This window comes from Podarcis gaigeae, assembly GCF_964106915.1.
Source record: "Podarcis gaigeae genome assembly, chromosome: 1".
NCBI classification, from domain to species: Eukaryota; Metazoa; Chordata; class Lepidosauria; order Squamata; family Lacertidae; genus Podarcis; species Podarcis gaigeae.
Window position 1 is genome coordinate 73,511,336 of NC_139678.1, and position 12,364 is coordinate 73,523,699.

A 12,364-nucleotide genomic window follows, 5' to 3' on the forward strand; every position below is an offset into this window, starting at 1 on the left:
GTTCTGAAACTCCTATGTGAACCGAGGATATCACACTGGGCCTGCTTGATGCTGGGCCACCCTCTAGTGCTGTTTGCGTGTTCATTTTGGGGAGCCTGGCCTGCAGAGCCCTGACCATCAGCCCTGAGGCTGAGCTGCAATCACTGAACAAAAACATTAAAATTTCAGCAAGATATTTTTTTTAACTGAAAGGTGGGGAGAGGGGTGGACACCAGGTATCCTTTGCTACCCCCTGATGTGGATATCAGATATTGTTCAGATAATATATTTTCATTTAGCAAAGCCTGACCAAAAGTAATTTCAGAATGCATTACAGTGGAACCTCGGAAGCCGAATGCCAGAAGTGATTATTCCAGTTTTCAAATGATTTTTGGAAGTTGAACATCCGGCACAGCTTCCGATTGGTTTTTGAACTGTTCCGGGAGTCGAACCAACTCCCAGAATGGATTAAATTCAAAAACCAAGGTACGAATATATTGAAGAATAAATATTACACCAGCACAATTTAGAAAAATAACATTTTAAGTTTTTTCCCCACTTGCCAGAGCTAGCAAGCTTCCAGCAATAACATGTAAAATTGGGGGGGGGGGGTGTGGTGGGGGGGCAGATAACCAGTATACAGTTTAAGATTAGGCAGATTCAAAATAGCAAACAAGGGCCTTTTAATTTTTTAATCTGAGTGTACTGTTTAAATATTCTGTGACTTGACGCTGTTGTTATTTTGGTGTTCCTTTCAGAAAACCCCTACTGCTCATGCCATGAAGGAAGAGAATTTTCTTCGGCGCAGGTTCTCGCTGTGTCCTGCCTCATCCACTCCTCAGAAAATAGATCCTCACAAGCTGACCCGGAACCTGTTTTTTGGGACCGATAATGAGATCTACCCAATCAGCCCAGGTCAGTGTTTGCTCAGTGGGATTTATAACATGCTGTATGCAGTTCTCCCCCCCCCCCCCCCGACAAAATGGTGCCAGAATACACACCCCTCAGAGGACCCACCCAGAGATCCTCTTTGGCTTGATGATGGACAGTGGAACTTAACTTTGGGAGAAAACTCCTTTAAAATCAATTTCATTAAAGCCCTTTCACAAACCATATCTTACTCCATGGCAGCTATCTTATAACAGCCTTAGATCCTCTCCAATGTGTTGGAGGGGGTGTTGGGTTCTTCAAAAGTTATCTTCCTATTTGGTGGGGTACCACAGAGTTCAGGAATTTTGGAATTGGGTTTTTAACTTAATGAGCCTAGCCAGATGGGTAGGGTATAAATAATAATGATAATTTGAAAATATACTGTGCAACCCTCTCTGCACTTTGCTCTTTTGAATTTACAGTATTTCTAGGGCAGGAGATCTGAAAGTAGGGATCTGATAAGCTCTTGGTGAATCAGCAGCCAGAGTGTTAGTGGCTTCGTAAGGAGTAGCTATTGACTCCTGGTACCCAAAGATGTGGGAGATAACATTAGTTGAGAAACTGGCAAGCAATTTCTCAAGGTGATGTGGAGCTAGGGTAGAAATAATTCACTTCTGGCAGCGTGGCACAATTTTATTCCTTTTCAAGGTATTTGAGTTCTATGAGAAGGGAAAGAAAAGCATCAAGGTTTAGTACCATGTCCCTAATAATGATGTTATTGACAGTCCACAATAGGCTCACTGTAACTGATTTCATATATTTTCTGGGTTTAGTTCAGAATATTGTATCATATTAGCTCAGAATAGTGTGTGTGTGTGTGTGTGTGTGTGTGTGTTTAGCTATTTTATATTTGGGATACGTGTTTTGTTATCATTGTAAAATTCAGTTTTTAAAAAGCATGCCAGATACACAGAGTTTTGCTGCATCTACACCCACATCCACCCCTCCTGTTGTCCAAGACTTTCAGCCAATCCGGAACAGAAACCTTACAATGCTGTTTAGCTTGGGGAAGGGGTAGTGGAGAAGGCAATTGACACTTTTTATCTTCTATTCCCAACCAAAGTCTTCCCCCACTGTGCTATATCACTCAGTTTTCATCCTGGCCTCTACTCCTGCTGAGCATTTTATAGCTAGGTAGCATTAGAATGCAAGCAGTATGTGCAGGAGAGTTCTGTAGAATACGGGTGCATCTTTCTTTCCTTCCTAAAACATTATTTAATAGTGAAAGGGTTTTTTTAAAAAAAAATAAAAATCACCACACATATCCCCCTCCCCACCTCTCATTCCAGGGTATTAACTATACTTTATATTGTTAAGAGGCATGAGCAGAACAATTTCTTTCTCCTCTCTACAACTTCAGTTTCCTCACCTGCCAACTGATTGCCTAAACATTCCACACATTTTAGAAACTCACAAGCCCTTCATTGGCAGCCCATTAAAAAAAATACTTTTATTTTAATTTACAAACTTACATACTGCTATGTACTTAGGGAGCCTTCAGGGCCTTTTGAAGCTGTTGTCTTCTTTTCTCAGTGATCCTGTTTCATTTCCAAACCGAAAGGGCTCAACCCAGCTGCATTTGCTATTAAAGCGATGATTGATCTACTTCTTTTCTGAGAGAAGACCGTGCAAAGTGTTGCACTGTATGAACTTAAAAGCATTAAAAAATAAACAATAAAGTGACAGCAGTCTCAAAAATAGCAAGCGGCAGCAGGATAGTGTCAAAGCAAAACGTAGAAATCCTTAGAAGGCAAGACATTTCATTGAAGGAGCAGTATCACGTATCTCACTCAGGGCCTTTCCAGACTGTCATTATTTTGGGGTGGAATTCAGTCACATGCCCGCAAATTCAAGTTGCACAATAAAAACTGATTGGAAGTTTTGTCCAACAAACTCACTCCCCCACCCCCACCCCCAAACTGGACTTTTTGCAGTAAGGAAAGCAACAAAGAAATACACTGGAAAGTGTGGGCAATACTTTCTTTGATGCAAGCTCATCCACACCATAGCAAGCAACTATAGGTGCCTTTCTTTTTTCCTCTGACATAAGTTCTCTTTGCTTCTTAGTTATATGATACACAGAAAGTCAACAGGCATTGGTTTGCCTGGCACAGAGATGTGGTGCTGAAAATTATGCTCTTTTATTCCATTCCATCTTCATTTCTTGCAGCAGTTTTATTGGCCATTCTCTCACTTAACCTACTGGGTCAGCCTTCCTTCCAGAATAAGTCTGTAGCCATAAGTCTATATTGAGGGAGTAAAAGGCAGTGAGGCTCCAATCCTCACTCCACTTACTTGGTAGTAAGCCACATTGGCTTCAGTGGGACTTACTTCTGAGTAGACATGATTAGGCTTGCACTTTAAAATTGAATACTAGATTCATTGATAATCGTGGGCTCGGTATCCTCTTTCTGATCCCCCTCCCTTAGTTGTTCTTGGTATTATAGCTAATAGAATATTGGGAGCGGGGAGACAACCAATTCATTTTGTGAAAATAAAGCAAATGTAAACCAACAATCTAAGGAAAATAATGATTCACCAGTGATCAGCCAAGATTATTGCTTAGCAGCGAAGAATTAAACTGACCCAATAAATAAATAACAATAATATTACAGTTGTATTTTGGATCTCAAACACCTTGGCTTCCGAATAAATTGACTCCCAAACAAATTGGCTCCTGAACGATTGAAACCCAGAAGTGAGTGTTCCGGTTTTCGAACGTTATTTTGGAACCTGAACATCCAACACGGGTTCTGCAGCTTCCGATTGGCTGCATGAGCTTCCTGCAGCCAATCAGATGCCGCACTTTGGTTTCCAAACGTTTTGGAAGTCGAACAGACTTTTGGAACGGATTCCATTTGACTCCCAAGGTATGACTGTATTTAATAGTAATGTTTTTTTTATTTATACCCCACCCATCTGGCTGAGTTTCCCCAGCTACTCTGGACTGCTAACAGCATGTCTAAAAACATAATAAAAAGATCAAGCATTAAGCAAGAAGCAAAAGGAAGGAGAAAATTCAGTGACCGACAGCAAGTAAAAGACGTAGCTGCTATTGACGTAGCACTGGTAATGTATTATCACACAGAAGAACACTGGAACACATCTGTGATTTTAATGAAGTCCCAAAATGTCTCCTCTATATGAAAACCAAGTGGTTTGAGAGCTGCGGTTCTCTGGAAAGTCTGTCTAGCATATTCACACAAACCCTTTGTATCTGCCCCTTTAAATTCCAGTCGGGATGAACTGAGGCTCTGAAGGCAACTATTGAGAGCTTCTGTTTTGCCTTGTTCAAGGTAGCTTGGGTTTTCCCTTTTCTGTGTTGCATATCAGCACATGTGGTACAGGTGTGATTTTGTGGTGGATTCTTGGGCTTAATTCGCCGTTGGTTTTTCTAAGCCACAGCAGCGTTAAGGAAAATGGAAACCATTTTCTTTTGCATTTGTTTAAGCAGGCATTCCTTTTCTTCTGAGATAACAAAGGGTGAGTTTTGAGGGAGCTACAGAAGCATTTAAACTGGAAGCATAACCAAAGCCAGTGCAATCAATACAGAGCACATGGCAATTGTATAACCTTTAGGTTAAATGCAGATCCACAAAGGTATTAAGACATGTGCTGCTAAGTGATGTTTAGGCTGCAGTCCAGTGCATACACCCTTGACTGTAAATCCTATATGAAAAATTTTGGACTTACTCCCCAGGTAAATGTGTTTTGCATTAGAGTGTCTGTAGGGAAAATGAAAAGGCACAGGGAAAATATTGTTGAACTGCCAAGTGTTGTGGGAGAACTGATTCACAAAGCTGGGGGGAGAATTTGTGTATATGTGTGAGATGTCAGTACTTTCTCTTCTTAAGGTGTGAATCAATAATCAGGGCACGGTGTGACTTATTTTAAACTGTCAAAGGAGTAAATCTGCATATCTGTGAGCCATGAATCAGTCTTGTGATTCCCATTAAAATTAATTGGCAGCCTGGGCCATATGTTCTCTTTCAGCAAAATGAATATGCAAGGCAAGGATGAGAAATTCATTCAATAATAGTTCACCCATGTAAACACCATTGTACAAATACCTAGAATCAAGACATGTATGAGTGTGGCAGTGCAAGGGTAGCCCTAATCCTAATATTTGCTTGCCAGTAGCTCCATTGACCTCAGTGGAACTTAACCGTTTTTGCCCAGGATCTCAGCCTAAGGCAGAGAATGTAAAGTCTTTCTCATAACAGGACTTTCAAATAACGAAACAAGGCAGATTAGACTTTCCTCTTTAATAAAGGTAGCCTGGAAGTCAGAGCTGATTTTTATTCTAGGCATGAAGCTAGGCAGATCAGTGAGAGAGACAGAGAGCATTATGTCCTTCGAGGAATGCCAAGGAAGGGTAAATAAAATGTGACTCCTGCTGCAGAAGTAAGTCTTCATAGGATTGGAGCAGTTTTACACACACACACACCTGTTCATCCCCTGACTGCAAATTAAGTGATAAAATGCATGTGTGAATGGACATTAATTTCACAGGTAGAACTTCCCTGTCTGTTCCAGTTGTCTCAAATGTCGCACTTTTCATTGGTGCCTGCTCTCATAGTCAGCTAATGTAGACAGTGGACAGAAAGGCTTGTGTGAACTAGGCCTTGGCCAAAAATCATGTTCCAAATCATGTATAGAAATTGCATTTGACCTTTGTTGCTATTTTGAACAGATATTGGCAGCTTACAGCACAGTCTCCTAACTATGCCTACTCAGAAGTAAGCCCTACTGAATTCAGCGGGGCTTACTCACAGGTAGGTGGAGTTTGGATTTCATTCTTCGCTGTGGGGTAGCTTTTCCATATCCTGCTATTGGGCTGGATCTTGGTCATATTAAAATACTATACATATTCCTGCAATTAATCCTACAGCAGCTCCTTTTGGGGGCAGGGCGTGTGTGGCCATTTTTGTTTCCTTTAGAAATGAAGTCCTTTCTCAGGATCATTGTTTCAGCAGTCGTGGTTTGCCACAGAGCTCCTCAGTGTTTTACTTCTGTCATTTTGTTTCAGGGAAGGATATGGAAGGAAACAGTTTGCCCATGATGAAGGATGAGATTCCTCCGACACCAAACTCTATTAATAAGGTAATGGGGCTTATAGGAATGCTTATTTTTACTGGAGTCCAGATGAAGAGCAGGGAGACAAAATGCCCCCCCTCCTGTAATCTGATATTTGTATTTTCAGTGCATATGTAGTACTTTTTTGTTGTGAAGGTAAAAAATTTTAAAATGTAAACATTTTTGTTGTGAAGAAAGCCTCTCAGATAACCAGTGATTAGTTTTCTGTTTCTATAAACCTGTGAGTAAACGTCTCTTGAACTTTTATTAGAGGTCCGTAAATGTTGGCTGGCCTTTTTAATGCCATTTCTTGGTTCTGATGTCACACTGAACTTTGGAGGGGCTTGGAATGCCTCCAAAGCACAGATCAACTGTAGAGATAATCCCCTACCCCAGCTCCACGTTCAGGTGGAGGGCTGGTGTTTGTTAACACTTGCTAGAGGGATGCTTGACAAGTAGGAGAGCATTTATACATCTCTACTTTGGGAAGCTGCTCCGCTCGCAGTTCATTTCTGTTCAATTGTACCGTATTCTGTTTCTTAGCAAGGCCTTGGAGTGAGCGAGAACAGTCAAATGTAAAACAGAGCACACAAAACAAAACTGCTTAGGTTCTCCCAAAGAGTTTATTCTAATTTCAGGGGTCCCTAATCCAGATGTTTGAGGGTACATTTGAAATTTTAAGACTCCTTCATGGGCACCCCGTAATACCTGTTTCACAGAAGAAAAATGGTTGATGCTCAGAGCCACCAAAAAAGAAAACCAGCTCCCAAACAGACCATCCCCTAAACCGCAAACACAACACAATCCCCCCCCCCCTCGTGTGTGTGTGTGTGTGTGTTTTTAAAAGGAGAGGCAAAAGACAGGAGGCGATCTGAGGACTCCACATTCTTCTATTCCATTAGACCTTTTGCTGCCCCCACCTTCTTTTAACACACTGTATTGAAAATTATTTTTGGAATGCCCCTTAGTTTTAACATTAATTTCCCATGCAGCATCAAAGCAGGTCTTCTTGGGGCTTATGGGACTTACTCCACGGTGCCTTGGACCCAAGCCAACAAAAACAAAAATACCCAAGGAAATGAAAATGAGCCCTCACCTCTTTAAACTGACTGTTGACTAGCCCAAACAGAGAAATTTCTTGTTCCACTCTTCTGAACCTCTACAGTTTTGAAGTGGAGGGGAGTTCCACAGTTGCAAGAACGCCTCTCTGCATGCCCATGCACGTCATCTTCTTTAAGTCATATCTTCTTCTAGTTTGAAGGTCGGCCACAGTTAACAGTAGCTATAGCACAAGTACAAACAACAAGCTTGTAATGTAGAAAAGTTTGTCCGTTTCTTTATTTAAGTTTAAGTGCTGCAATGCAGGTGACTTTGGGCTCATCCAGACTTCATTTTATGCCGCGACTCTAGGCACAGGTCCATGCTTTAAACTAAAATTCTGTGTCTTAAGTGTTTCTTTTTCTCTTTTGGCCCGATACTTTCCTCACGAAAGCCTGTTCTTTATCACTGAATCAGAGCAAATGCCAATCCACAGAAAACACAAATTGCCATTTGTTCTGTTAAAGAGTGAGTTTTCCTGTGGAAAGCCAGAGGGGCAAAAAAAAAAAAAAAAGAGTGCTCCGATCTTTAAAGCACAAACCTGTCCCCAGTGGGGGAGGAAGAGGAGTGCGAGGGGAGTGCACCACTCCCAGCAATGTGATCCCGGTGGGGTGCCATCGCGGCTGCCCCCCCCCCCGCCCGCACTGGGCACCACTCCTCCAGAGGCGGCGCGCCATGCCCCCAGGACGCGTGTCATGCCTCTGCGGGCGGCGCGCCATACCCCTGGGATGCACATCAGCCCCGCTCCGCCTGCTCTCCACCACTGCCTGTGCCTAGAAACAGCAGGGCAAAAGGTACCAGTAAGTTTGGATGAACCCTATGGCTGGTTTTGTTATTTGTTATTCAGTGCTTGTTGTTGCTCCAACTGTATGTACACAGTTTGTTGCTGTTGCTACTAAGTGGATATTTTAGTTCTTTCTATTCCTTTGTGCATTCCTTTGTGCATTTTGCCACTATTTCCTGGTTCTTTGTTTAGGGAACCAGATGATTGATTCTGATCTTGCTGTGCTTAAAAGAATTCTTTCATTGCACAGTGTCACCGAACAGAGACTATTGACATACAAGCTATCAATTCGCATGGGAAAATATGGGGGAGCCTTAGTACCACTTGTCAAAATTCTCATGCAGGGTGACTTTTGGAACATGTGTGGCAGAAAGCATTTAAGGAAATGTTTGGTAAAACAGGTGACCAAACAGTCACAGGGTAGAGGAAGCCTGCCATTGTGCGGCAAAGGTGCTTATCTGTTTCCAGCCGATTCACTTTGACCATTTCACATGTCACAGCAAACTATATTCCTACGTAAGTGGCCACTCTGTGTGAAAGCAAGCAAGTGCAATTATATGCAGTTATTGTATCACTTTCGTAAACAAGTATTTTCAAGGTGACTTGCAATGCTTCAATAAGTCTCAGTCTGCAAAAAACAACATAAACTATGTTCTTTAAAAACAAGCAGCAGTTAGAGTAATGAAACATTAACTGCAGGAGCACGAGATTTCTTAATCATTTTAAGATGGGGCAAAGTCTCTGGAGCCTAACAGAGCAAACCAGCACATGGGAAGCAAATCCCATTGAGATCAATGAGGCTTATTCCCAGGCAAGAGTGTTTAGCATTTCACAGCCTAAACTTCTTAAACTAGGCACTAGGTAGGCAGCCTTGGAAAATTATTACAGTGGTACCTCAGGTTAAGTACTTAATTCGTTCCGGAGGTCTGTTCTTAACCTGAAACTGTTCTTAACCTGAAGCACCACTTTAGCTAATGGGGCCTCCTGCTGCTGCCACGTCGCTGGAGCACAATTTCTGTTCTCATCCTGAAGCACTATTTCTGGGTTAGCGGAGTCTGTAACCTAAAGCGTCTGTAACCTGAAGCGTATGTAACCCGAGGTACCACTGTATAATAATAATAACCTCAGCCCCTACCTAACTTGCCCTACCTCAGCCCTAATAACCTCAACAAATGAGAAGTTTCATGTGGAATGTGATTGACCACAGGGATACCCAGCTGGTCCTCCAGATGCTGTGGACTACAACTCCAGTCACCTTCACCATTGGCTGTGCTGGCAGGGGCTGATGGGAGTTGTAGTCCACAATTACCTGGAGAGCAACAGGTTGGCTACCTTTGATTTATAAGAACACAGCAAGCTGCCTTAGGCCAAATCAAGCTCTTTTCCCATCCAACTCGGTAGTCACCATCTGTCCAGAATATTTCCCATCACTTGCTGGCTGATCCTTGAGACTGGAACGGCCAAGGATTGCACTATGGACCTTCTGCATGTAAAGCAGGGTGCCCTATATATGGCCTCTCCCTTGCCGCAAGCTCAGTGCTTGTGTTTCATTTCAGCAAGGTATTGCAACCTTTGGGTTAACCCATTTGCTTTCAGGTAAAGGTGAGTGTTGAGGTGAGGTCTGCGGGAAGAGAGGGAGATGTCGGTGGGCACTCATCCAGCATCACCAAGGATGATGAGAGTTCTAGGAACATCTGGAGGGGTGCTGGTCCCCCATTTAAGTGTTCTGTGGGTGAGTTCACAGGCACAACAGGCAGCAGGAGGAGTACATGGAATTGCTTAAGACATCAGGAGGCTTTGGGGTGACTGAGGGAGGGAAGAATTCAGGCTGCCGTGGCCAGGCACATGATAAATAAGTACAGGGAAAATGTGTAGCAAGGTGTGCCACAAAGATAAGGACAAGAAGTGTGCAGTCTTGTTTTTCCTCACCACAGCAGCCACTGTGAATGAGAAATGAAGAACTGCGCTGCAGAGTCGCAGTTACAACACAGTAACAGACTTGAGGGGTACTATCCTTTTTCTAGCAGTGGGTTTGGGTTTTGTTTGTTTGTTTCTCCCCTTTGCAAAACCAGCTGGTTAATGTCAAGTATCAGTTGAGCACCTGTCCATTTTGGAATAAGCCACAAATTCACCAGTTCCTTATGCAACCAGTAGTGCTTTGGTGTTGCAAGCAAGTTCATCCCTCTGGCCTCGTGCTAATGCATTTAATTAGCTTCTCTCCCTTTTGCAGCACCCAGAGTCCGAGCAGTTGATCAGTGACATAGGTCACCTGTTGCTGGTCTTTCATATCCTTTTTAGTACATTTATAATGTCTTAAGGTCAGTTTGCTTAAGAGGAAGAGAAGCAGCCTCTGAGGCACTATAAAATCTGTAGTAAGTCAGTTTTCTGTTTCCCGTCCTCTAGAAATAAGAGCTCATCCACACTATCCATTTAAAGTGCTCTTATACCACATTCATGCCCCTCCCCAATTAATCCTGCGAACTGCAGATCCTTAAGGGTCTCCGAAACAAAGTACAGGAAGTGACCTAAATTGCTCAGCAATAAGGCTCACTCTATAGGTGAGCTTTCTTGGAAGAAAGTGGACATAGGATTGCTGCTTCATTTATTTGTAAAAGGAAAACTCAGAAGCTGTTGAATACTAGGGCTCATCCAGACTTCGTCTAGTCCTACCACTTCCCCCTGGAGACACCCACTCTCTCCTGCTGAATCGGAGCAAATGTCAATTAGGTTTTCCATGTATTGTATTGATAGATTGCTCTGATTCAGTGCAGAGAGCAGGTTTTCCCAGGGAAAGCAGCAGGGCAAATGGAAAACCTCTTGTGCATTCTAGGCACAGAATGAGCAAAATGTGGATGAGCCCCTAGAGAGAGTGGGAACTGCAGACCGCTGTACCCTATGCTACCTAAGCACGTGTATTTTAGTTTTTGCCATCTGAGAAGCAGGGAAATTTTAAAGCTGAAAATAGAAACCACCAATGTTATAGTAAATTAGTATACCATTTGCTCAGAGGCTCTAGAGGTGCTTTTTACTGATGATTTGTGCTCATGATGCTATTAGGGTGGTCGTATGTGCTCCTGCTTTCAAGTTTTGGGGTGATCATAGTGCTTCATTTCCAATTAGTGCATGCCCTGTAACTTCTTGTTGAAATCCCGTAGCTTTTCATACCACAAATGTTCAGGGTTTTTTGTGGGGGGAGGGTGTCTCCACGTTTGTTGCACTGTAGCCTTTCCAGACACCAGTAATGTGTTATGATTGGGGAAGCATCACAGAACAACTAGTAAAGTGGAATGATGTGTGGGTGATCCAGTATAAATCCCCCATTGGTGTGTTAATTTTGTGTCAAGAACATGTTGCAGAATACACATACACACACCCCAAAACCCAAGTCTTGAGGAGCTCAGAAACCAACTCCTGCAGGCATAATAGGCAAGAGTAGGAGCATAGTTGGATATCCTTCCAATTTCCTATTTTGCCAGCATTCTAGGAACAAGATGCAAATGACGATAAACACTACAATGTAGTCTCACTGTTTGCCTTTTAACCTTCGGAAGATGACGATAGCTATCTTCACCAGTGAAATGTGTCGGTCCTGTTACATGTAACTGCTTTCTATATATCCAGCAGTCAAAGAAACCAGGACCAGTCACAGTTGGCAGGAAACTCCGAAACAGAGAGAGTCCAGGCGGGTGTAGTTTCAGGAACAAAATGTTCCTTGTATTCCCTGAGTTGAATACTGTGCTAAGAGTCCAAACATTCTAGGGACATTTACTATTGCCAAAGCATCACTTCCCAAAGCATAAATACTGTATGTGTATGTAGAGCTATTTGGGTTGTGTTTTTTCTGCCTTTATCCAAGAGTAAATGGATTTGGCTATCTTGCCTTCATCTCCTTTTGCATATAGGGCCTGGTTTGTACATAATGGGAGCCCATGCTTTCCCCCTCTGTGAACAGAACCTGTGTGAGCTTTGGGTTTGCAGACCCCCCCCCCCTTTTCCTCTCTTCCTGCTCTTTGTTTGCAGTCTTAAACAAACCACCGCTTCCTGTTACAGTGGAACTGTGGTTTGATAGAATGAACCAGGATGTGAAATCACAGTTGGTTTAAACAAACTCCAGCATTTGCATGCAGCAAGGAGCTGTGATTTGTTGAAAAGTGAAAGTGAGTGCTTCTAGCCTCCTTGCAGCTGTGCAAGGGCAGGGCAGAAAATGAGACTATGCAAGCCCAAACTCACCATGGTTCTTTCACCTAGTGAGAAACTGTGGCATCCCATTGCATCTGAAGCCACTGAAGTCAATGGTGGGTGATGGTGACCTAACTAGGTGACAGGTGTCTTTATAAGGCTCTGTACGGATGTAATACCACTGATCCCTTAACCTTAGGGAACAGCTTGAGCCAACCTGTGAACATGTGCGCTCTCTCCTCCATCTGTGGACCAACTTGCCATCATTAGCTGTGGTTATATGTTCCATCTGCACTGAGACAAGCCATGATTGGAGCA

At 42.9% G+C, this 12,364-nt stretch overlaps 1 protein-coding gene across 2 annotated transcripts in view; it reads left to right on the forward strand.

The window, feature by feature from the left end:
* The window catches only part of OSBPL5 (oxysterol binding protein like 5), a 129,115-nt gene that overhangs the window by 75,078 nt on the left and 41,673 nt on the right, over nucleotides 1-12,364 (forward strand). For both annotated transcript variants that reach the window (XM_083718226.1, XM_083718225.1), the window contains exons 2-3: nucleotides 738-894; nucleotides 5,939-6,012. In XM_083718226.1, coding sequence (XP_083574352.1) covers nucleotides 759-894; nucleotides 5,939-6,012 — 210 coding nt within the window. In that variant the 5' untranslated portion in view covers nucleotides 738-758. The remainder of the gene's footprint in view (nucleotides 1-737; nucleotides 895-5,938; nucleotides 6,013-12,364) is intronic.